This window comes from Onychostoma macrolepis, chromosome 23, assembly GCF_012432095.1.
Source record: "Onychostoma macrolepis isolate SWU-2019 chromosome 23, ASM1243209v1, whole genome shotgun sequence".
NCBI classification, from domain to species: domain Eukaryota; kingdom Metazoa; phylum Chordata; class Actinopteri; order Cypriniformes; family Cyprinidae; genus Onychostoma; species Onychostoma macrolepis.
In genome coordinates this window covers 21250812-21271894 of record NC_081177.1, presented here as the reverse complement: position 1 = coordinate 21271894, position 21083 = coordinate 21250812, and the positions used below count along the sequence as shown (strand labels likewise).

The 21083-nt window shown below is 38.2% G+C and overlaps 2 protein-coding genes across 3 annotated transcripts in view; one reads left to right on the top strand and one right to left on the bottom strand.

The window, feature by feature from the left end:
* Positions 1 to 14588, top strand: part of lama5 (laminin, alpha 5) — a 91955-nt gene extending 77367 nt beyond the window's left edge. For both annotated transcript variants that reach the window (XM_058762852.1, XM_058762851.1), the window contains exons 48-80: positions 29 to 169; positions 932 to 1083; positions 1224 to 1334; positions 1434 to 1545; positions 1635 to 1805; positions 2228 to 2424; positions 2571 to 2687; positions 2795 to 2949; positions 3488 to 3629; positions 3708 to 3807; positions 3887 to 4000; positions 4595 to 4780; positions 4869 to 5011; positions 5092 to 5274; positions 5426 to 5562; positions 5654 to 5807; positions 6318 to 6460; positions 6554 to 6716; positions 6801 to 6932; positions 7020 to 7162; positions 7266 to 7398; positions 8335 to 8475; positions 9009 to 9139; positions 9222 to 9395; positions 9504 to 9630; positions 9819 to 9967; positions 10254 to 10443; positions 10519 to 10668; positions 11888 to 12035; positions 12125 to 12255; positions 12385 to 12478; positions 13697 to 13816; positions 13966 to 14588. In XM_058762852.1, coding sequence (XP_058618835.1) covers positions 29 to 169; positions 932 to 1083; positions 1224 to 1334; positions 1434 to 1545; positions 1635 to 1805; positions 2228 to 2424; positions 2571 to 2687; positions 2795 to 2949; positions 3488 to 3629; positions 3708 to 3807; positions 3887 to 4000; positions 4595 to 4780; positions 4869 to 5011; positions 5092 to 5274; positions 5426 to 5562; positions 5654 to 5807; positions 6318 to 6460; positions 6554 to 6716; positions 6801 to 6932; positions 7020 to 7162; positions 7266 to 7398; positions 8335 to 8475; positions 9009 to 9139; positions 9222 to 9395; positions 9504 to 9630; positions 9819 to 9967; positions 10254 to 10443; positions 10519 to 10668; positions 11888 to 12035; positions 12125 to 12255; positions 12385 to 12478; positions 13697 to 13816; positions 13966 to 14114 — 4733 coding nt within the window. In that variant the 3' untranslated portion in view covers positions 14115 to 14588. The remainder of the gene's footprint in view (positions 1 to 28; positions 170 to 931; positions 1084 to 1223; positions 1335 to 1433; positions 1546 to 1634; positions 1806 to 2227; positions 2425 to 2570; positions 2688 to 2794; positions 2950 to 3487; positions 3630 to 3707; positions 3808 to 3886; positions 4001 to 4594; positions 4781 to 4868; positions 5012 to 5091; positions 5275 to 5425; positions 5563 to 5653; positions 5808 to 6317; positions 6461 to 6553; positions 6717 to 6800; positions 6933 to 7019; positions 7163 to 7265; positions 7399 to 8334; positions 8476 to 9008; positions 9140 to 9221; positions 9396 to 9503; positions 9631 to 9818; positions 9968 to 10253; positions 10444 to 10518; positions 10669 to 11887; positions 12036 to 12124; positions 12256 to 12384; positions 12479 to 13696; positions 13817 to 13965) is intronic.
* A 48-nt stretch (positions 14589 to 14636) lies between these two features.
* adrm1 (ADRM1 26S proteasome ubiquitin receptor) lies at positions 14637 to 21009 on the bottom strand. Its single transcript, XM_058762853.1, has 10 exons — positions 20535 to 21009; positions 19861 to 20078; positions 19669 to 19785; positions 19397 to 19520; positions 17147 to 17230; positions 16929 to 17001; positions 16583 to 16842; positions 16338 to 16495; positions 15031 to 15133; positions 14637 to 14882 (listed from the first exon to the last, which is right to left on the bottom strand). Exons 2-10 carry the CDS (start codon positions 20068 to 20070, stop codon positions 14779 to 14781), a joined length of 1233 nt encoding a protein of 410 aa, XP_058618836.1. The 5' UTR covers positions 20071 to 20078; positions 20535 to 21009; the 3' UTR covers positions 14637 to 14778.
* Between the last annotated feature and the right edge of the window lie 74 nt (positions 21010 to 21083).

The following is a 21083-nucleotide window of genomic DNA, read 5'->3' as shown; positions in this document are numbered from 1 at the left end:
TATTGATGTATTTGTGTGTGGTCTGTAGAGTGTGAGTGTAGAGGAGGCCGCTGTGACCCTCGCACAGGAGAGTGTCATTGTGCAGCAGGTCTGACGGGGAAGCAGTGTGACACGTGTCTTAATAAATACAGTGTCCCTGTGCTTCATGGAGCAGATATGCACTGTCAGCGTGAGTACTGCACTCAGCCACTCGTTTGTCCATGAATACACTTATTGACTGATTCATTCACTCACTCACTCACTCATTGATTCATTTATTCATCCATTTACTCACTTATTTATCACTACCGTTCAAATGTTTGGGGTCAATTTTTTATTTTTTTTGTCTGAAAGAAATGAATACTTTTATTCATTAAGGATGCATTAAATTGATCAAAAGTGACATTTCTAATTTTACAAAAGATTTCTATTTCAAATAAATGCTGTTCTTTTGAGCTTTCTTTTCATCAAAAAATCCAAAGAAATTATGACAGTTTCCATAAAAATCTTTAGCAGCACAAATGTTTTAACATTGATGATAATAAGAAATAAAGGAAGGTTTCTTGAGCAGCAAATCATCGTATTAGAATGATTTCTGAATGATCATGTGACACTGAACATCTGACATCTGAAAATTCAGCTTTACATCACAGGAATAAATTACATTTTAAAATATATTAAAATAGTAACAGTTATTTAAAATTGAAGTAATATTTCACAATATCGCAATATTTTTGGTCAAGTAAAACAAAATTTTACCAACCCCAAATAAATTGAATGGTAGTAAATATACACTCACTCAATAACCAAATTATACATCGAGTCAATAATTAATTCCCTCACTCACTCATTAATTCATTCATTAATTCACTCTGTCATAACAAAGGTAAAGTGAACAATATTTTTTGAATTTTGCAGTTTATTTCACACATCTGTTGCATTATGTTTTTAGCCTGTGACAGCTGTGTGATAGTGCTGCTGGAGGATCTGGACAAGGTAAACGAACGTTATCAGTCCATTGCCCATCAGCTGAGCAGCCTCAATGCCAGCTCAGTCGCCTGGGCTCAACTAAACCGCCTCAATGCATCCATTCAGGACGTTGCTGTGAGTCTCTTTCTCTCTCTCTCACACACACACAAACACTCTCTCACTCTCTATTAGGAATTTTAGATTTTACTATTTGCCTCACTTTAACCTTTAGTTATGTGTAGTATTATAATTGTAACTATATCTTTATGCCCCAGAATGCCATAAATAACTACAACAGCACTCTGGACAAGAGCAGGAACCAGGCCAGTATGCTGGAGGGAGAGCTGCAAATCATTGACTTGGATATTACAGAGTTAGAGGAGAAGGTATGGGAAAATATCATCAATATAATTTTTGCTGTTTTCAAACCATCGTGTAAAAAGGACCATTTGACCATAATTTGCTTTTGTGTGTCTGTGTTTTAGGCCTCAGTCACACAAAAAAAAGGCAATGCTTTAGAGGACAACACTAACTCCACACACACTAGAGCACAAGACCTGCTTGGATTCATCAAAGGCATCATGGGAGATGTGCGAGGTACGAGTGTGATAAAGAAAAAACTATCTTATTACATTTTTTTACCCATTTACTCACATTCAACTGACAACATTTCTGCATCTGCTCAGATATTATACTGCAGGTGAACCGGACAGCGCAAAACGAGAGCATGGTGATCGATGAGAAGGAACTGGCTCGAAATATAGCTGAGGTGGAGTCCATGCTCAGAGACATGCGCTTCAGGGGCTTCAACTTCCAGAAGAAACTAGCAGAAAATGAGCTGGACCTGGCCAACAAATGTAAGTGACAGGACAGACCAAGTCTAAGAGAAATGTTCACCAACCTCAGGCTTTTTCATTTTATTCTGTAACAGTCCTGCATGTAACTGATCATTTTATAACCTTTCTAAGCTTTAACCCCATATAAAAAAACTTGATTTTGGATTGGGAAAAGTTAGATTGAAGCTCTAAATAACTATATATTATAAAAGTATTTTTAATGCATTAACTTTGCTTTGTAATGCACATTATAATGCATTATATGATCTTACAAATAAATATAACCTCAGTTATAATACATTATACTAAAAGGAACACAAATCTAGAACAAATAAAAAGCCAGCACTTTTGTATTGCCATTTATAAGTGCTACATGTTTTTTTTTTTTTTTCTCTGTTTTAAGATTGTAGACCTTGTCCTTCACAGTTGTTGTCTCTCTGTAGTGGTAGATCGTGTGAAAAATGAGATTGCAAACCGGACACTAAATAATGAGGCTGTGGCAGAGAACATCAGAAACAAACTGAACCAGTTCAATCAGCAGCTGATGGACCTGAGAGACGCTATGAACGAGGCCGTCAAAAACACAGCAAACGCCGTAGAGGCCAACAATATTAATGAGAAACGCATGGAGGATTTGCAGGTATTTATAGAAACACATGCACATACACAGAATTGGATTTGAAGTATTAGAATTTGAGTTCCACACATCAAAGGAAGTTGAATTGGATGAAGAATTTAATGGAAATGCAATATGAATAAATTAATTTCTCTGTTGTGTTTTTCTAGAACATAGTAAATAACCTGCTGAAGAAGCGGAAGGAGGTGGAGAACCAGCTTCAGATGGCAGAGGATGATGTGACACAGGTCAACGACCTCCTTTCCATGCTCCAGGACTCCAAAGAGGTACATATTCATATGTATGCAGAATCAAATATAGCGTTTCTGTGTATTATAAATGAACTTCATTGAGCTTATCCTTGGACTCATGCATGTTGTGTCGTCTCTGTCAGGACTATGAGCGTCTGGCTGCTCAGTTGGATGGAGCGCGGCAGCCTCTAGCTGAGAAGGTACAGAAATATGCTCCCTCCGCCAATAAAATTCCCCTGGTGGAGGCTGCAGAGAAACACGCTGAAATGCTGGACCAGCTCGCCAACAATCTTTCCAGGTGAAGTGGTCAACTTATATTGGTTTTTAATGAGCAATTCTGATGCTAGATGCTAGCAGGGTGACAGATGTATCCCAGTGTACATAATTAAAGGGCAGCACATAAGGGATCCACAAACTTGCTGAACTGAACAAATATTTTACACAATATTTTATGTAATTATTGGACACAATAAATTTTATATATATAACACATTTCATATACAATGATAATTCAAAAGTGCATTACACAAACATGATAAAAACAAAGAAAAGTAAAGGCAATTTTAAAATAACATGCAAATAACCATGGAAATAAATTTTGAAATTGAAAAACTGAACAATCGGTTGACAGCTAAATTTTGCTGCTATGTCTGTTAATCAGCCAAGAAGAAACAGTTATTGACTGATCCGATAATCTTAAAATTCCTGAATATTAATCAGTATGTCAGCTTGGCTATATATTGTGCACATTCTTGTACTCTCTACCATGACCTCCTCTAATATGATGAATGTATTTTTATATGTAAAATTGTGGCCTTGCGTTTGTTGTTGTGCAGTCTAATATCTAGCTCCAATCAAGACGGCTTCGTACAGCGTGCTCTGAACGCATCTCGCGCATACACTGACATTATAAACAGTGTGCTGGAAGCCGAGACTGCAGCTAAGAATGCCAATGAAGCTGCTACTGAGGCTCTGGAGGTACAGTCAATACATGCACATCAATGCATCTTAATTGCTCTGAAAACATGAGTAAGTGACACAAGTTTATTGATCTAGAACATAAAGGACAAAGACCTGCCCCAACAAGCTTCTGCACTGAAGAATCAGAGTAATGAGCTTGTGAAGGAAGCAGAGGAACTGAATAACAGCAGTCAAAGTAAGAACAGCAAGGTAGGCCTACATCTTTGCTGTTATGAACCTCGGTGTAATACAGGCCATTACTATATCTTTGTCAGGTCTAAAGCCACGTGTGGACTCAATACAGAAAAGTTTGCAGGATGCTGAAAAGAAGAAAAAGAAGATGCTGCGAGACCTAAAGAACATTCAGAATAGCCTCAACGTCAGTCGAGGTCAGAGCTCAAAGTCTTAGTCTAGCTAACTTGCAAATAAGTACACTACCGTTTAAAAGTTTGGGGTTGGTAAGATTTTTTTTTATGTTTTAGAAAGAAGAAGAATGATTCAAAAGAATCATTTATTTGATCAAAAATACAGTAAAACTATAATATTGTGAGATAATCTAATTTAAAATAACTTTTTTCTATTTCAAGGTCTTAAAATGTAATTTATTCCTGTGATGCTCATCATTACTCAGTGTCACATGATCCTTCAGAAATCATTCTAATATGCTGATTCGCTGCTCAATAAACTTTTTAACTCTTCTTATTAATATTAATGTTAAAACAGTTGCACTTCTTAACATTTTTGTGGAGATTTAAATAGATTTTCTTCAGGATTCTTTGAGCATAGAAAGTTCAAAAGAACACAATTTATTTGAAATCTTATAATTGCATTTACTGTCACTTTTGATCACTTTAATGCATCCTTGCTGATAAAAAAAAAGAATACTGCCTGCAAACTTTTAAACACTATTATTGTCTGTCAAGCTTAATTGAATAAAAACCATGACCAAAACATTGTCATTCAAATGTGTTGAAATGATGCAGAAGACATAGCGAAAGACATCGCCGCAGCTGAGAGTGCAGTGGAGCAGGCTAACAACACGGTGGCTAATGTTAGCAACACGCTGGCTCCAATTCAGAAGCAGCTGGAGGAATGGCAGAAGCAGTACGGAGACTCCAACGCCACCAGCGATGATATCAACAAAGCCCTCAATGATGCCAGTACTACAGGTGCGTGTGAGGAAGCTCTCCTGAGTGAGCATGAGTGATCTTGACTTGCCTTTCACATCAAGTCCAATATGTTTCTGTGTTCCTGCAGTGGTGGCGCTGAGCGACACTCTTCCTCAGCTGATGAAGAAGTTGGATCGTCTGCAGAACACCTCATTTCAGCCGTCCAACATCTCCGACAGCATCCAGAGAATCCGCCAGCTCATTGAACAGGCTCGCAATGCTGCCAACAAGGTACAGTTCTTCAGAAGTCTCAAAGTATCCCCAGTTTTTCCCCAGTGCTACGGGCGGTGACTCGACTGTCTGTTCTTCAGGTGAGCGTGTCGATGCAGTTTAATGGTAACTCAGGAGTACAAGTGAGGACGCCCAGTAATGTGGCCGACTTGGCAGCCTATTCAACGCTACACATGTACATCAAGCTACCACGTACCACACGTACACGACGCCAAACTGACACCGCCAAACCCCAGTTTGTCCTCTACCTTGGAAACAAAGATGTAAGCCAACCACCTCAGCCTGACAGTGATTTGTACCTTTATGATATGTTGCATGTCATGCATTATATTAAGGTGTTTTGAGTTGCGCATGATTAATTATACACAGTATGTGTGAATATAAACGCGTGTCTGTGCTGTATGTGTGTTGTAGTCCAAAAACGATTATATGGCACTGACACTGGAAGGATCAAAGCTGCGCTGGTACTTCAATGTGGGAGAAGATACAGCGCAGGTGCTAATGACTGAGGACGTGAGTAAGGATTACTTCAACAAAATTGTCCTGGAGAGGTAGGAAACATGCACACCATCATTACCGACATTATATTCTAGCTGTATTTACTCTGTACTTCTACTGTATTTGTGTATTCTTTGTGTGCAGGAATCTACAGTATGGTCAGATGGCAATGTCCATGGACTCAGAAGAAACAAAAATAGTTAAACAAAGCATGGAGGCAAGAGAAGGAAAAGGCCTGCTTAATTTACCAGCTGAGGAAACTGTGTTTTTTGTTGGATCTTATCCCAGCACATTCACTGTGAGTAAAGCAAAACCCATATCTATGGAGCAGAATACAATAAACACTTAGGAGTGGGCACTTTTGACTTGAGCCAATAAGCAAACACCCTACTAACCACCCTAACAACTCTTGTATTCAGCAAGGATGCATTAAATACATCAAAAGTGCCAGAATATTTGCTATTGTAAATAAATTCTTTCTATTCATTAAAGAATCCTGAAAAAAAAAAAATTCAGTTCAGTAGCATTGTCAGTGTTGTGAAGTTCATCAATTATGAAACAAATTCGATTAAATTAAAGCAGGTTTACAGTCAAGTTTTGTTTTCATCCGATGGTGTCAGTGCAGTCATATCAATAATATTACTCAATTGTCTTTCAAACCCAACCGAGCAAGCCAAAGATGACCAAAACTCAACTGGTGTAGAATTTGAATATCGGCCATTTATTGATTATCAGCTATTTTCTGTCATCCATTTCAATACATTTGAATATTTCACAATTTCTTTCTCTTTCTCTCAAACACACACAGCCTCCAGTGGACCTGAACATGACATCTCCTAACTTCTTCAAAGGCTGCCTGGAGTTATTAAGTCTAAATGAAGAACTAATCAGCCTCTATAACTTTGAGCAAATCTTCCAAAAGAACACCACAACTGAGCTCCCTTGTTCACGGTCAGAGAGGTTTCATTTATTATTTATTAAATCATATAATCTGTGCGAAGCGAGAGTGCATTCTTTGTAAAATCGCTTCATGTGTTTAAACAGGAAGAGGCCAGCAAATACACCCGAGTGGGGAGTTGACGGAGTGTATTTTGATGGTTCGGGCTATGTTGAGGTTTTGTTCGAAACTCGGAAGGATGACCGTGTGTTTGAGCAGTATGTCAAACTCATCTCACAAAACGGCATTCTCATGATGTTCCAAAGAGAGGTGGGACGTGGACTGCAAAATTTAGGATTTGGGATTGTTTGACGCATGTTATCATGTGCTAATGTCTTTCTTTTCCCTTCTCAGGATAAGTATGTGTGCATAGCTGTGCAAGGAGGTCTTCTGAAAGTCCTCCATAACCTTGAAGGAAAGTTTTCCATCTTAGATTTCGGACAACGAGAGTCAAACATTAAAATCAGTGATGCGCAGGCGAAATTTGTGAGTAAAACCATCTATTTATTCCAGGATTTTCCTGCCTGTCTGTTCATCTCTGTAAGTTTTCTGTTTTCTGTTTATTGTTTTCAGTTGGACGTTATCTTTCAACTTTCAAAAAATGAAATGACAGTGAGGCTAGGTCGTACTAAGGTCTACACACTTTCCAGCAATGAGCTCAACTTCACAGGACGATATTACCTGGGTGGAGTGCCACATGATCAGATGCCCGAGAGGTGACCGTGCAGATATTTCCACAGAGAAGTCATATTTAGATCCACTTGTACACAGGCTGGTGATCCTCGCTGTGTGATTAACTATCTGTGCATGTCATTGCAGTTTAAAGAGTGTGTTTGGGAAGCGCGGCTCCGTAAAGGGCTGCTTCAGGTCCATTAAGGCCATGAGAAGCTTCATTCAAGTGAAGACAATGAGGAGTGCAGGGATCAGCTATGGCTGTCAAGATGACCTGCTGGTGAGCATCATCAGACTTGTTTCAGTACGGTTGGGAATCTACATTCAGTTCTGCTCATGTTTCTGGAACAACCGTTTCTGGAACATACTTGCATTCACTCAGTCAATATACAGAGATGGTCCTCACTGCAGAACACAAGATCCAGGGGGCGTGGTTGGATCCAGATCCTTACATATACCTAAACCTACCCATCTCCACCCCCTAGACATGGATCCAACCTCGCCCCCTGGATCTTGTGTTCTGCGGTGAGGGGCTACTGAATATACCGGTGTTTTTGAGTTTATTTTGTTGGTTTGAAAACATAGGAAAACATCACACTGGCTGTTAAACACTTTCTAACTGTCGTTGGTCCAAAATAATGATTCAGAATGCAGAATAAGGCATTAAAATGTGCTTTATAAGTACTAATAAACAGCCAATATTATACTAGTAATATGCATGCTAATAAGCAACGAGTTAGTAACAAATAGTGTTCCCTAATAATCTAAAATAGCATATTTAAATGTTCCACACCCAGCAACAAGGATGTCCAAATTTTTGCAAACACTATACCAAATTTCTTTTCAACAAATAACATCTAATTATACCGAAGCTTAGGAATATTATTTAGGCCATATCGATATTACTTGACTAGACACTTTGATAAAATATGTAACAACGCAAAGGATCATTTTTAAATGGTTAATTTTTACAGCAAGTGATCTTTTTTAGAATTGTTATTACTGTAAAAATGTTAAAATGACCACAGTTATACAAGGTGCAACAACAACTGAGTTATGAAAGGAAACTTGACAAGAAACTTGATTGCAAAATCACTCAGAATGGGAACCAGAATCTGTAAATTCCTTATGATTCCCAACCACACTGTTTTCCAGCACATACGACATCTGCTGCATTAAGACACATGTGTTCATGTGTGTTTGTGTTGTGTGTCAGTTTACTCGTGAGGCTCATTTCACTGGTGAAGGTTACCTGAGCTTGAAAATGGACGATGTACAGAATCCAGACAACTTCTATGCTGGCATCGGCTTCAGAACTGATCAGCAAAACGGGGTCATGTTTTACCGCCAAGGCCAGGTACAAATTACAGTTTGACATATCAAATCATATGTGACCCTGGACAACAAAACCAGTCTTAAGTGTCAATTTCTTGAAATTGAGATTTATACATCAGCTGAAAGCTGAATAAATACGCTTTCCATTGATGTATGGTTTGTTAAAATCGGACAATATTTGGCCGAGATACAACTATTTGAATATCTGGAATCTGAGGGTGCAAAAAAAATCTAAATATTAAGAAAATGGCCTTTAAAGTTGTCCAAATGAAGTTCTTAGCAATGCATATTACTAATCAAAAATTAAGTTTTAATATATTTACGGTAAGAAATTTACAAAATATCTTCATGGAACATGATCTTTACTTAATATCCTAATGATTTTTGGCATAAAAGAAAAATTGATAATTTTGACCCATACAATGTATTTTTGCTATTGCTACAAATATACCCCAGCGACTTAAGACTGCTTTTGTGGTCCAGGGTCACATATTGAGTATATAACATACAATGTAAATTTTATGTCAAATTTTGTGTTTGTTTTTGTCCTCTCAGAGTGACAGGTGTCAGGTGGTATTAGACAGCGGCCATGTAGTAGTCAGTACTGAAACAAATGGACTCAGGTCTCAGAAGACATACAACGATGACAAAAGTCACTATGTTGCATTTTACCGCATCCGAAATGAGTATGCCACTCTATGTTTGATATTAATATACAATAAAATTGTGTTTGTGTATAGGGTTGTGACTATTTCTGCTTTTGTTTAGGTTACTTGTTTATATAGATGATGTTCTTGAGAAGCGAGGAGTAAATGTCAATGTGACCAACCACAGGATGGGGCTGCAATCTAACATTTCTTATGTGGGCGGCACACCTGTGGTGGGCGGCACACCTGTGACAGACGGCTTCACCGGCTGCGTCAGTAACTTCTTCATGAAGAGGTGTGTGATCCAGTGGAGCAAAATGCTAACGATTACACCTGAATGCTTATAAGCTTTATGAAAGTTCCAATTAGATCAGCTTTTATCATTTCTACATTATGTTCTTAGAAATAAGGAACCCCAGACTGTAGAAGATATGAAAAACACTCAAAAGGGAGACAATTACACATTCGTTTGCCCCTCCTCTTCAGTCCCACTGGAAATACTGGATTCACCACGGCAAAATAATCCAAAGGTACTATTTTTTAAAATGTAGAAATGTTATTTTCTTAAAAAATTATTTTAAATATTATATTGATTTAATATTATATTATTTTGCTAGTATGAAATCACATAAACTTAAAATTCTTTTTAATAATATATTATTTTCTTAACAATAGATACTCATATTATTTTAATAAGAGTCTGTTTGTGAATATACAGAGTAAGGCTAATGGAAGTTCGAGAAGTCGAATGGCACGTGACTCCTGTCAGGGTGAGATGTCCGTCCAGGAGGTCGACGCTCATCATTTCAGTGGCTCCTCCCACAGCCATCTGAGATTTGATTCGCTGCCCCAAGCGTTTAGCAAAGCGTGAGTATAAAAAACCTCACAGTAATAAAACACTGTAAAGCAATTACATGTTATGGCTGATATTACAATTCTGCACTGTTTTGTATGAAAAATTGATATTCATTTAACAGTGTTCTTAAATTATTGGTGTTTCTAACAATTAAACTTTTAAGTGAGAGTTAGATGACTGAAAGGTAATCTAAATTAGCATGAAAATCATTATAATATGTCCAGATCTGACCAAAAAAGTCACTAATATTGACCCAAAATGGCAAAATGACTTACCTGTGTATAACTCCATCTGCAGGCCGCACATCTCTGTCGGTGTGCGTGTGAACTCCTCGAGTGGACTGATTTTCTACGTGGCGGGAGGGAAAGGCCAGAGGACCGTGACGCTCTCTGTGTTTGATGGCCATCTGATGCTGATGGTCAACGGCGGAAAGAGGAAGACCAGCATACGCAGCAAAAAGAAATACAACGACGGCCTGTGGCACACGGTTCGTATGTGGATGAGTCGTGTTTTTAGATATACATTTGTGATTTTTTCTTATTTTCTCAATGAACTGGTGCAGGTGTTTGTGAGAGTGGAGGCTGACAGGGCCTCTCTGACAGTGGACGGCCTCGACACCCAGAACAAGAGGGTGACGGGCGGAGGAGGAAAGAGTGTGTTTGGTGCTCCTCTCTATATCGGTGGACTTCCCTCAGACCACAGCGCAGCTATGGTAAACACATTATGTTCAATACAGGCGAACTGCCTTGTTGTCTACTGCTTTATATAGTGACTGAAATGAGCAACAGCTCAACGAGTCACACAAATATTGCAAAGCGAACAAGAGGCTGATATTAGCATTGATGTTAGTTGCTAAGCTAACAAGTATTCACAAATGTTGGATAAGATAATCTCTTTTTAATTACATAATGACTGTTTATGTTGCATTGTTTCATTTTCATTGAAATGCAGGTCTCCGTCCACCATGTTTTATTTTATTTATCGAATATTCATATTTTATTTAATAAAACACACACGTACACGCATACACACACATTTGCATTAATATTGTATATTTTATTTTTATTTATTACAAGTTTGATCAACCATGTTTTATTTGACAAACTTTTATAAAATTTTATTAAATAATGCAAAGCAAACAATTCACAATTTTAACATTTTGATGTTATGTTGCTAATCTAATAATGTGATACTCTTAATAAGCAAACAGAAATGTTAGATAATAGTCTCTTTTAATTAGCATGAACTGTTTTTATTGCAATATTTTTCATATTAAATGAAATACACAAGGGTTATTTTATTTTATTGTAAAAAAATAAAAAAGTAAAATAATCATTTAATACAGTATTAAACAATATAATATTCAAAATAAAATAAACATATTTACATGTTATTACTAAAAGTAATAACATGTAAATATGTTCATTTTATTTTAATATTATATTGTTTAATACTGTATTATTTTATTAACATTTAATCTTAAAATTGTAATAAGAACATGCTTTTTATTTTGAACATTATATTGTTTTATATAAATATTACATTATTTTGCTAGTATGAAATCATATTCTAATAATGCACAAAAGAGTTTCTTTTTTTTATAATAAAGTGGATATTTTAGTAATAAAATCTGTTGGTGAATATACAGAATAAACCTCTTGGAAGTTTTTCACTTTTTCATTTTTTTCACTAAACTCATTGCAATGCATTTTTGGAATTGCCTTATCCATAAAGAATATATTTAATGATATTGTAAAAGGCAGCATGAAGTTCGGAGCAGCCTTCAGTTCTGGAATGCAATCATGAAACTCTAAAAAGCTGTTTTTTGGGGGCAGCTGACTGTGCTTAGGAACCAAGATCGTACCTATCTGTACATTTTCACAAAGATATAACTTATGTGGCTTTTCTTTCTTTCTGTTTCTTTCTTCCAGGCTGGTTTGGTTGGCTGCGTGCGGGATCTGAAACTGAACGAGGTGCCGTCACAGAGCCCCTCTCACAGTGTGGGAGTGACACCCTGCTACCAGCAGCCCCTGCAGCCCGGGGTTTACTTCTCCAGTCAGGGAGGATATCTGACCATCGGTGAGCCAATCAATCAAACACGCTTCAGATTGAATCCAGAAAGGTGGTTTACAGTACACTTTGTTTATTGCGCCTCTCTGTCATGCTAGACGAATCGCTGGTGTTGGGCCGGGACCTCGAGATCCAGCTGGAGGTGCGTCTGGTTTCAGACTCTGGGCTCCTGCTGCACACTGGAGCCAAGAAATCTCAACAGCTGAGTCTCTATCTGAACCAGGGCCAGGTGACACAGCCGTGCGCACACATACACACGCAATAACTTACCCATAACTCTTAAAATGAGAGATGCAGGCAGCAAAGTGGTTTAGGGACGGGTCCGTACACCAGTTTGAAGTGTGTTTATTCTGTGCAGGTGATTGTGTTGGTGAACAGCGGCAGTGGACAGTTCTCAGTCAGTCTCGCTCCAGAAGAGTCTCTCTGTGATGGAGGTTGGCACACTATTGCAAGTGAGTCTTTAAAAACACAAACAATCACACTGCATTTAACCCTTGTGGTCTTTGTATTTTTTAAATTTGGAAACCAAAGACTTTCGAATTTAATATCATTATTAATATGAATGTCATTATTAGCTTTATTTGTTTCATACTTTTCATCTGGTTCTAAAGCTACACAGAACAGAAGGGTTAAAATTAGGGCTCTCAGTTTAACGTGTTAATTAATTAGTTAAAAATAATACATTTAAAATATTTTAACACAGTTAACGCATTGGCCCCGCCCCCAGACCTTTACGTCACCTTACATTTCATACAGTAGACTGTATTGTGACCCCAACAAATGCAGTTTTGCTCCTAAAATTCAAGATATTGGGGCAAAAAATGCTCCTGTATGAGTTTTTGTCTCATATTTATATCACACGAGCAGCGAGAGCAATATCAGCACTGTTTGTCCCAAATATAACGAGTGCAAATGTGATTTTATACAACAGTTCAGTACATAAGAACAGAAGGTTGTGTTATATTTTTAACACAGTATTGTGTGTTTTTGTTCAATTTTGCAAACGAAAATATTACCTATAAAGCCACAGCAGAACTGTTGTGCATCTGTGAGCAACATAGTGGCGCTTAGTTTCTGAATGAATCCACGTTTTGAACGAATCGTGTGAACCAAGGATTTAAAGCCCATTCATAGAGAGAGCCGTTTACTGAATTCCTGAATGAATCGGCCATTTGAACGAATTGAATGAATGAATGACTCATAAAGACATTTACAGCTACCTGCTGGTAGTTTTAGTTTCTTCTTTAGAGTGTAATAAATAAATGAATAAATAAATTAACCCCCAAAAAAAGAAAAATCTGTCATCATTTACTCACCCTCATGTCATTTCAAACCTGAATAATTTACTTTCTTTTGTGCAACATAAGACTGTTGGTAACAAAGCTGTTTTGGTTACAAGGTGACTTACATTGCATGAACAAAAAATGCCGAAACTTCTCTCAAATTATCTTCTTTTATGTTTCATAGTTTATGTTAGGCTGTTGTGTGATAAATTTTACGTTGAATCAAATATATTCTTTCTCATTTAACACAATAATAGCTTTAAATAATCTTTAATTACACCATGTAATTAATTAGATTAAAAATTGTAATCGAATTGACAGCCCTAGTTAAAATATAAAGATACTTTATAAGCAATGTATTTGACACTTGCATATTTGTGATTTTAGTTGTGAAGAAGAGCAACGTCATCCAGCTACACGTGGATGCGACGAGTGAACATGGAGTGGGTCCTAAACTGAGCAGATCGAACGGGGGCAAAGAGAGTGTTTATCTGGGTGGCGTGCCAGGTATGACATCTGAATGCTACCAAATCAATATTTACAATTCCTGTCAAGTCAAATTTTTAAAGCTAAATGAACCAAAATCATACATTGAAATAAACAAACGAGGTGCGATGCTCAATATTGACATAAGCCTGCTGTCTTCTTGTGTGTAGATACTATAGCCGCGCCAGGTCTCCCGTCCACCGTCCTCTCTTTCCACGGATGTGTGAGGAAAGCCATACTGAACCACAGGCCTGTCCTGCTGTCCAAACCCCTGTCAGTGTCTGGATCTGTGGGGACTCAGGGCTGCCCTGCATTATAGACCACAGCTACATTAACCCTACATACTCTACACTCACACAATCAAATCAGCAGGTGGTGGGTTTGCTTAGCATTTAATTTAAACCGATATTTATGTTTACTTTCATGACACCTGTGTATGTAGTTTCATTAAAAAGCACTGCAAGTGCCGAGACGCCACTGATAAATTATGTTCAGAACGGCAGGGACCAGAGGAATATAGAGATGGATTGGCACTGGATTCATATTGTTCCAGGTTTAATTAGTACATTTCATTGATACAATCATATGACCATTAAATGGGTTTTATGTGAATATTTAGTTGTATAAAAACACTGGATGGCAATTTAATGTGGATATCCCATGCGCCAGAGGGATTCATCGTGTATTATCTAAAATCACTGGAGTTGAAAACTCATGAAATATTATTTGTCACTTTTTATATTTTGTCAGATTCCCTCAGCTGTATTTTTACTGGCAATAAACATTTCCTTTATGTTTTGTCACCTTGATTTCATGCTGATCAACTTCACACAAGCACAAGCTGGAATTACAGAGTCGATTGTTTAATAGGTGTAGCTTTGGACATACAAAACACATACGTGAATCAATGTGAGTACAGGCAAACAACCCAGACTAGCATGAGACTAACACTTCAGAGAGACGACTGTGTTCAGAAGGTTGTTCTAATCCAAGCTCATGTCCTCGTCATCATCTTTCTTGTCTTTGGAATCGCCATCATCTGTCTTGCTGTCACTGCCCTCCATGGCCTTGGCAAACGCCTCCACATCTAAACACCAAGACAAAGCAAATGAGTGCTTGTGGGTACCGAACATAAAATAGTTATTACAAATACTCAAGATAAACCGTTTCCTTGAAGTTCATATAAATTTGAATTCAAATTGTATGTTGATTGATGGACGTGTTACACATCTCACCTCCTTTATTAGCTGCGTCCACTGCTTCAGAAGGCAGACCAAACTGGTTCATGAGAGGGCCGAGCTGACCAGAGGCCAGAGCACTGCTGAACATACTCATCGCCTGCACACACAGAGCATGTTTACATCAAAGCAGAATACATGGACAAGCCCAAGATTCCCACAAATTGCTTACGTAAATCATTACATACACCTGGCAAAGTTTCATAAAATAAACCCACAAAAACAAAGTGTTATAATTCATTGATGACAAATAATTCTTTTGCCAAGCTATATTTTCAGTCAATATTTAGCAGAATGGTCTTTCACAGCCGCTTCAAATACGGCTCATGCAATTAGACTGTAACTATCCGTTTTATAATTCATTAAATTCTCCATTTTATGATGGGAGACAACAGGCATTAAAGGGATAGTTTAGCCAAAAATAAAAATTGTCATTTACTCACCCTCATGTCATTCCAAACCTGTATGAGTTTCTTTCATATGTTAAACACAAAAGAAGATATTTTGAAGGGATGCTGGTAATCAAACAGGTGATGTTTCCAATTGAATTCCATAGTATTTCTTTCCGTACTATGGAAGTCAATGGGGACCAACAACTGGTTCTTCAAAATATTTTCTTTTGCGTTCAACAGAAGAAAGAAATCTGTACAGGTTTAGAATGACATGAGGGTGAGTAAATGTTGGCAGATTATTGCTGGAGTGAAAAAAAAAAAACATTATGGAAAACGCACAAAACTATATTTCATATGAAATAAATATTTTCCAAAAAGTGTTTCACCCTAAAACTTTGTGAAAATCAAAGCAAGTTGTGATCCAAATTTGAGGTTGATATCTCAAAAAATGAGTATGATTGTATGTGGGTGCAGTACCAAACATTTCCACTAGATGAAGTTAACTTTACATTCATTTCCAATGTGGAAATTTTTAGAAGTACATAAACAGTACAAGTGTGATTTGTTTTTTTTCTGGACCTAATGATTTAACCTTTAATCATGTCCATAATTCTTTGTGTTGTGCCAAAACATTTACCAAGTTTCATTTCATTCCAATTAATTCAGAAATTCTTAAAAAACAAATAAAATTAAATTAAAGTTTTTGGTCAAAAACGACCAAACAGCACCACAGGGTTAAAGGTTTTCAGTTTTTTCTTTCATAGTGCAATTTTGGTGAATTACACTGAATCCCATTAGATTCAGTCTGACCCACAACATAATTATTTCCAGAATTTGAACATAATACGGTTATCATCAATAACACTGTACTGCAATGAACAGCCATTCATTTGAGTGCATTATGAGTGTGACCTGCTGGAACTGCGGAGAGGTCAGTGTGTTCTGGATCTCTTCGGCGCTCTGCGGGAGCGATTCTCCGGACGGCAGGTACGGCAGCAGTCTCTGCTGCACTTCAGGGTTAGCCAGAATAGGAGCCATGACATCAGGGGTCAACACACTCGCTAAGTCCACTACAGAGGAACAATGCACAGCGTATTAGAGAATAGGAAATCTGGGCAAAGATCACATTAAAGGTACATCAGCTGTCAGCGTCTCACCTCCCGGCCCCTCTGCGGCCATGGCAGGCACGTTCATGGTGGCCAGGATGCTCTGGAGGTCACTCAGCTGGATGGGCTGTGTGCTGGAGGGGGGTACCGCGGGAATGGAGGGAGTCTGGGCTGCAGGGGTGGTGGGGGTCACCGTGGGCGAGCTGGTGGAGGTAGCAGCAGGGGTGACGGGTGTGGTGGGTGCCTGGGTGGAGCTGATGCGGGCGGCCGATCCAGAGGAGGGAGTGGCTGCTGCTGATTGGCTGCGGGAGCTGTGCGTACAGAAGGGGGATAATGAAATCAGCAAGACGTGTGAGCACAGAGCCAGAAATAAGCATGGAGAAATCAAAAGATGTACCTCGAGGTTGAGCTGCTGGTAGCAGGACCTCCACTGCCCAACAGACCAGCCAGACCTGGACCAGCCAGAGCACCTTTACAGAAAAAAAAAATAAAATTAATTACTGACTTTATATAGCTTATATTTATTTATTTTTATTTGCAGTATGAACCAGTTCAAATAGCATTTACAATCATGGACATAGAATATTACTTTAAAGTAAATTAATAATAACTCACCAAGTCCACCCAGTCCTGTTGGTCCAATCAGCTGCATGAGTTGATTGTGACTCATATTACCCAGGAGGCTTTGCAGACCACCTTCTGCTTATAGAAAATTACATGTACACAAGGGAAATTCACTTAGAACTCTTCTTAACAAAGAACCTGTCGCAAAACGTACACTTGCAGTCACTGCACTTGAACACTTGTCTACTTACAAGTGTGCATTGAAGAGATTACCTCACAAAACAGTGTTAAAACCACAAAAAAAAAAAACAAGTAACAATTTACACTTTTTGATTTTCAGTACTTTAAAGTAAACTTCTCAATGCCTGTTTGGTAGTTCTTATGCAACAGACAGCAGTTTAGCAACTGTGGAGCTTACGATTAAGTGATAAAACGCAGTTGCAAATCTTTTACAAAATACACAATCATATCTGCACCAAAACAACATATAATTTGGTAGTAAATTGTAAAAAGTTACATGTAATATCTCATTTAAATGTAGTTTTCCTAAAAATCTCAGGGCACATCCTGAACAGTTCCTGAACCTAATGAATGATGGGATACGCTTAGCCTCGAATACACCTGAAGCACTGTCACAGCTGTGGATTTAGTGTGAGCTTTGGCATTTTTCAGACCTTGGAGAGTCTTGTGCAGTTTGAACTATTTCAAATAATTATTAAATGTAAATAAATAAATAACTACCCTCCTTAAAGGGATAGTTCACCCAAAAATGAAAATTGAGTCATTAATAACCCTCATGTTGTTCCAAACACATAAGACCTTCGTTCATCTTCAGAACACAAATTAAGATATTTTTGATTGAAGCTACGAGCATACTTTATGTGTAAAGAAAACAAAAATAACGACTTTATTCAACAATTCGTCTCCTCCGCGTCACCCTATAGTGCCATTTTGGAGAGTATCCACTGAATGTAAACAACGTATGCAGCACCACACGGAAACATTGCTTTCGTTCAGATCAAAGTGTAAATCCGTGTGGTGCTGCTGACACAGAACAGAATACGTTGTTTACATTCAGTGGATACTCTCCAAAATGGCGCTATAGGGTGACGCGGAGGAGACGAATTGTTGAATAAAGTCGTTATTTTTGCTTTCTTTACACAAAGTATGCTTGTAGCTTCAAATCAAAAATATCTTAATTTGTGTTCCGAAGATGAACGAAGGTCTTACGGGTTTGGAACAACATGAGGGTAATTAATGACTAAATTTTCATTTTTGGGTGAACTATCCCTTTAAATACCTTCAACTATTTCTTCAGTTAAATAAGTTCACAAATGAAAATGAGAGTGACTTAAGTTTTTTAGTATACAACTATAATATCTAAAAAAAATAAAATAAATGTATTCAGCACAGGTGTGTTTTGAAGTCACTCCCAAAACTTTGATTTAAATTGCTAAGGCATTATACAGAAAAAAGCAAGCAAAGAGCACTCTCTATGCTGTAAATCACAGCAGCTGTCAATCACTTCAGGTTAGCATGAGCTCATGCACAATCAATCTCTTATTTACATCATATCTTCACAAAAAGATCTGCAAGCATGCATGCAATCATTCAGCATTTTGGGCAGTATTGTGCAAATCTGACTAACTTTAACACCTTAGAAACCACCTTATAGACCTTAGAAACCATATTTAATTTCACGTGGTTGAAAACAAGGCTGTGAGTTTTACAACAGCACAGACTGCATAAAGATCCTAGACCCAAATTTTCACTATTTTCAAAACAGTTTCATAAGGCTTTTGTCAACTGAAATTGTTTTTCAGAAAGATGTTTTGTCAACTGTATGTTATTGAACAGCAGTACAATCCATCGAACAGACTACTTCTATCACTCACAGCTTCGTTTTCATTCCTGACAGTAATTAAATGTGGCGCTACCCTGCCTCAGGCCTATTGGCCATTGCTTTCAACTGACATGTCTGTGATGCTGCGAAAACAAATTGTAAATAGAAACAAAAATGTGTGCACACATATAGGCCTTAGAGTGGGTACAGAATTGAGTCTTAACTACCTGTAGTGCAGAAAGACCAACCCACCTACACCCCAATTTCAAAAACTGATTAACAAATCAACTAATCTACATACTCCTACAAAAGACCTATTATGATTTTCACTGAAAAGTGACAAGTATGCATCCCTGAATCTTATAGCATACACATGCTCTCAAGTAACCACGAATGCAAGTGTGGGTATCAGGACAGGCCCAAAGTGAGATGCATGTTCTCCATCTTCTATCACTCACCACCAAGTGCAGAGAGTTCATGGCCACTACCTCCTCCACTTCCCAGAGTGCCTGGCATGGGTGGGTTGTTCAGGTACTCGTTGACTTTGCGACAGTACTCCTCATCTTTATCCGTTTTCGGCTCCTTTAGAGAGATGAGAGATTAGAGATGGAACAGAGCCGAACAGGTATCACAATTCCCTCTAAGTGCATCAATTCGTTACAAAGCAAATCTGAAATGCTGCATGTCAGCAAGCATCACAAAATACTTTGCTCTGCAATCTTTTACTCACCTGCATCCAAAAGAACAGCCTTTTAGAGCCAGCCTTGAACTTCAGTACGTACACGCGTCCTGTAGTGCACTGGTTCACCCGCTTGAACTCACAGTCATCCGGGAATATTATCAGATCCTGAAACACAAAATCAAGACTTTGACATCCATATAAAACAACATCGGTTGCATGCTAACAGTAAACAGCCCTCACATCCTCCACGTTTCCAGAGGTCCTGTCCTTCCAGCAGAAGTGGATGAGCGAGTCATCTGTCTGCTGGATGTAGACGCTGCCTTTGCGCTTGTCCGGGGTCACTGTGCTGCCCTTCAAGGTCATTTTACCCGCCCTGAACTCAACCAGGTATTTACTGGATGAGCTGCGGGAGCCAGAGACCAGACTGGGGAACAGAGCTCCAGATGACATCCTTACTTCTGAGAAGACAATACAAACAGTTAAACTAATTTTTTGAAACACACAACATAATTTCAAGCTCTTTCTGAATTCACATAAAAACGGTTTTCTCAAAGAGCTCAATGCTCACCATCATCACAAGGTTGATAAACAACATGAAGCTGTGCTAAGCACAGTTACTCAGCAAGATTTATTAGCACTCTAGCTCGCTTCACCGACTGGCTTGTTTTTGTTCAAATATACATTTACATATTATCTTAAGATATAATATAGCACCATAATTAACAGTGTCACCCTGAGGTTGAAGATGTAATCATATTTTTATTGTTTGGCTTCTGAAGCACTTCACTCAATTAGCATTAGCTGCCATTTAAACCACTCAACAATGACTGCGCATTTTGTTTCCGATGCGTATTTAAATGAATCACGCCGCTATAAATCTGACAATAACGTATTGTAATAAAAGTGTATCATACCGGTGGATAAGTCTAGTCTTTCGTGGATTTCTGCAGCAGATAAGGGTCTTTAAGGGACACTCGCTGAAGAGGTTCTGGTAGACTGGTGAAAAGTGGCATGAGACTTCCTGTATCCTGTTAGCTGTGTTCCTATTGGTCACGTTCGTACGTAAGGAAGCATTTGATTGGCTGATTAACATGTCACTCTTGGCATACAGCAGCAAGTGCTGTGTCATTGAGCGCAGACAGAGCCCCTTTCTTTTTATGTACACTCACCTAATGATTAATATCTACACTGTAAAATTTACAGTTATGCAAAAGGCACCGTTTTATACCGTTTGTAGCACTTTCTCCTGAGGATATCTTGGCCGCGAATTACAGTTTTCACGATTGAGAGCACATTTTAGGCTACGGTTTTCTCACAGCTTTACACGAATCTCAAACTACAAAACTCAAAAATATAATATTCTCTTCTGTCAACATCAAACCAGTCTATTATTATTATAGTTGCAGATAGACTGGTGAAAAGTGGCATGAGACTTCCTGTATCCTGCTAGCCGTGTTCCTATT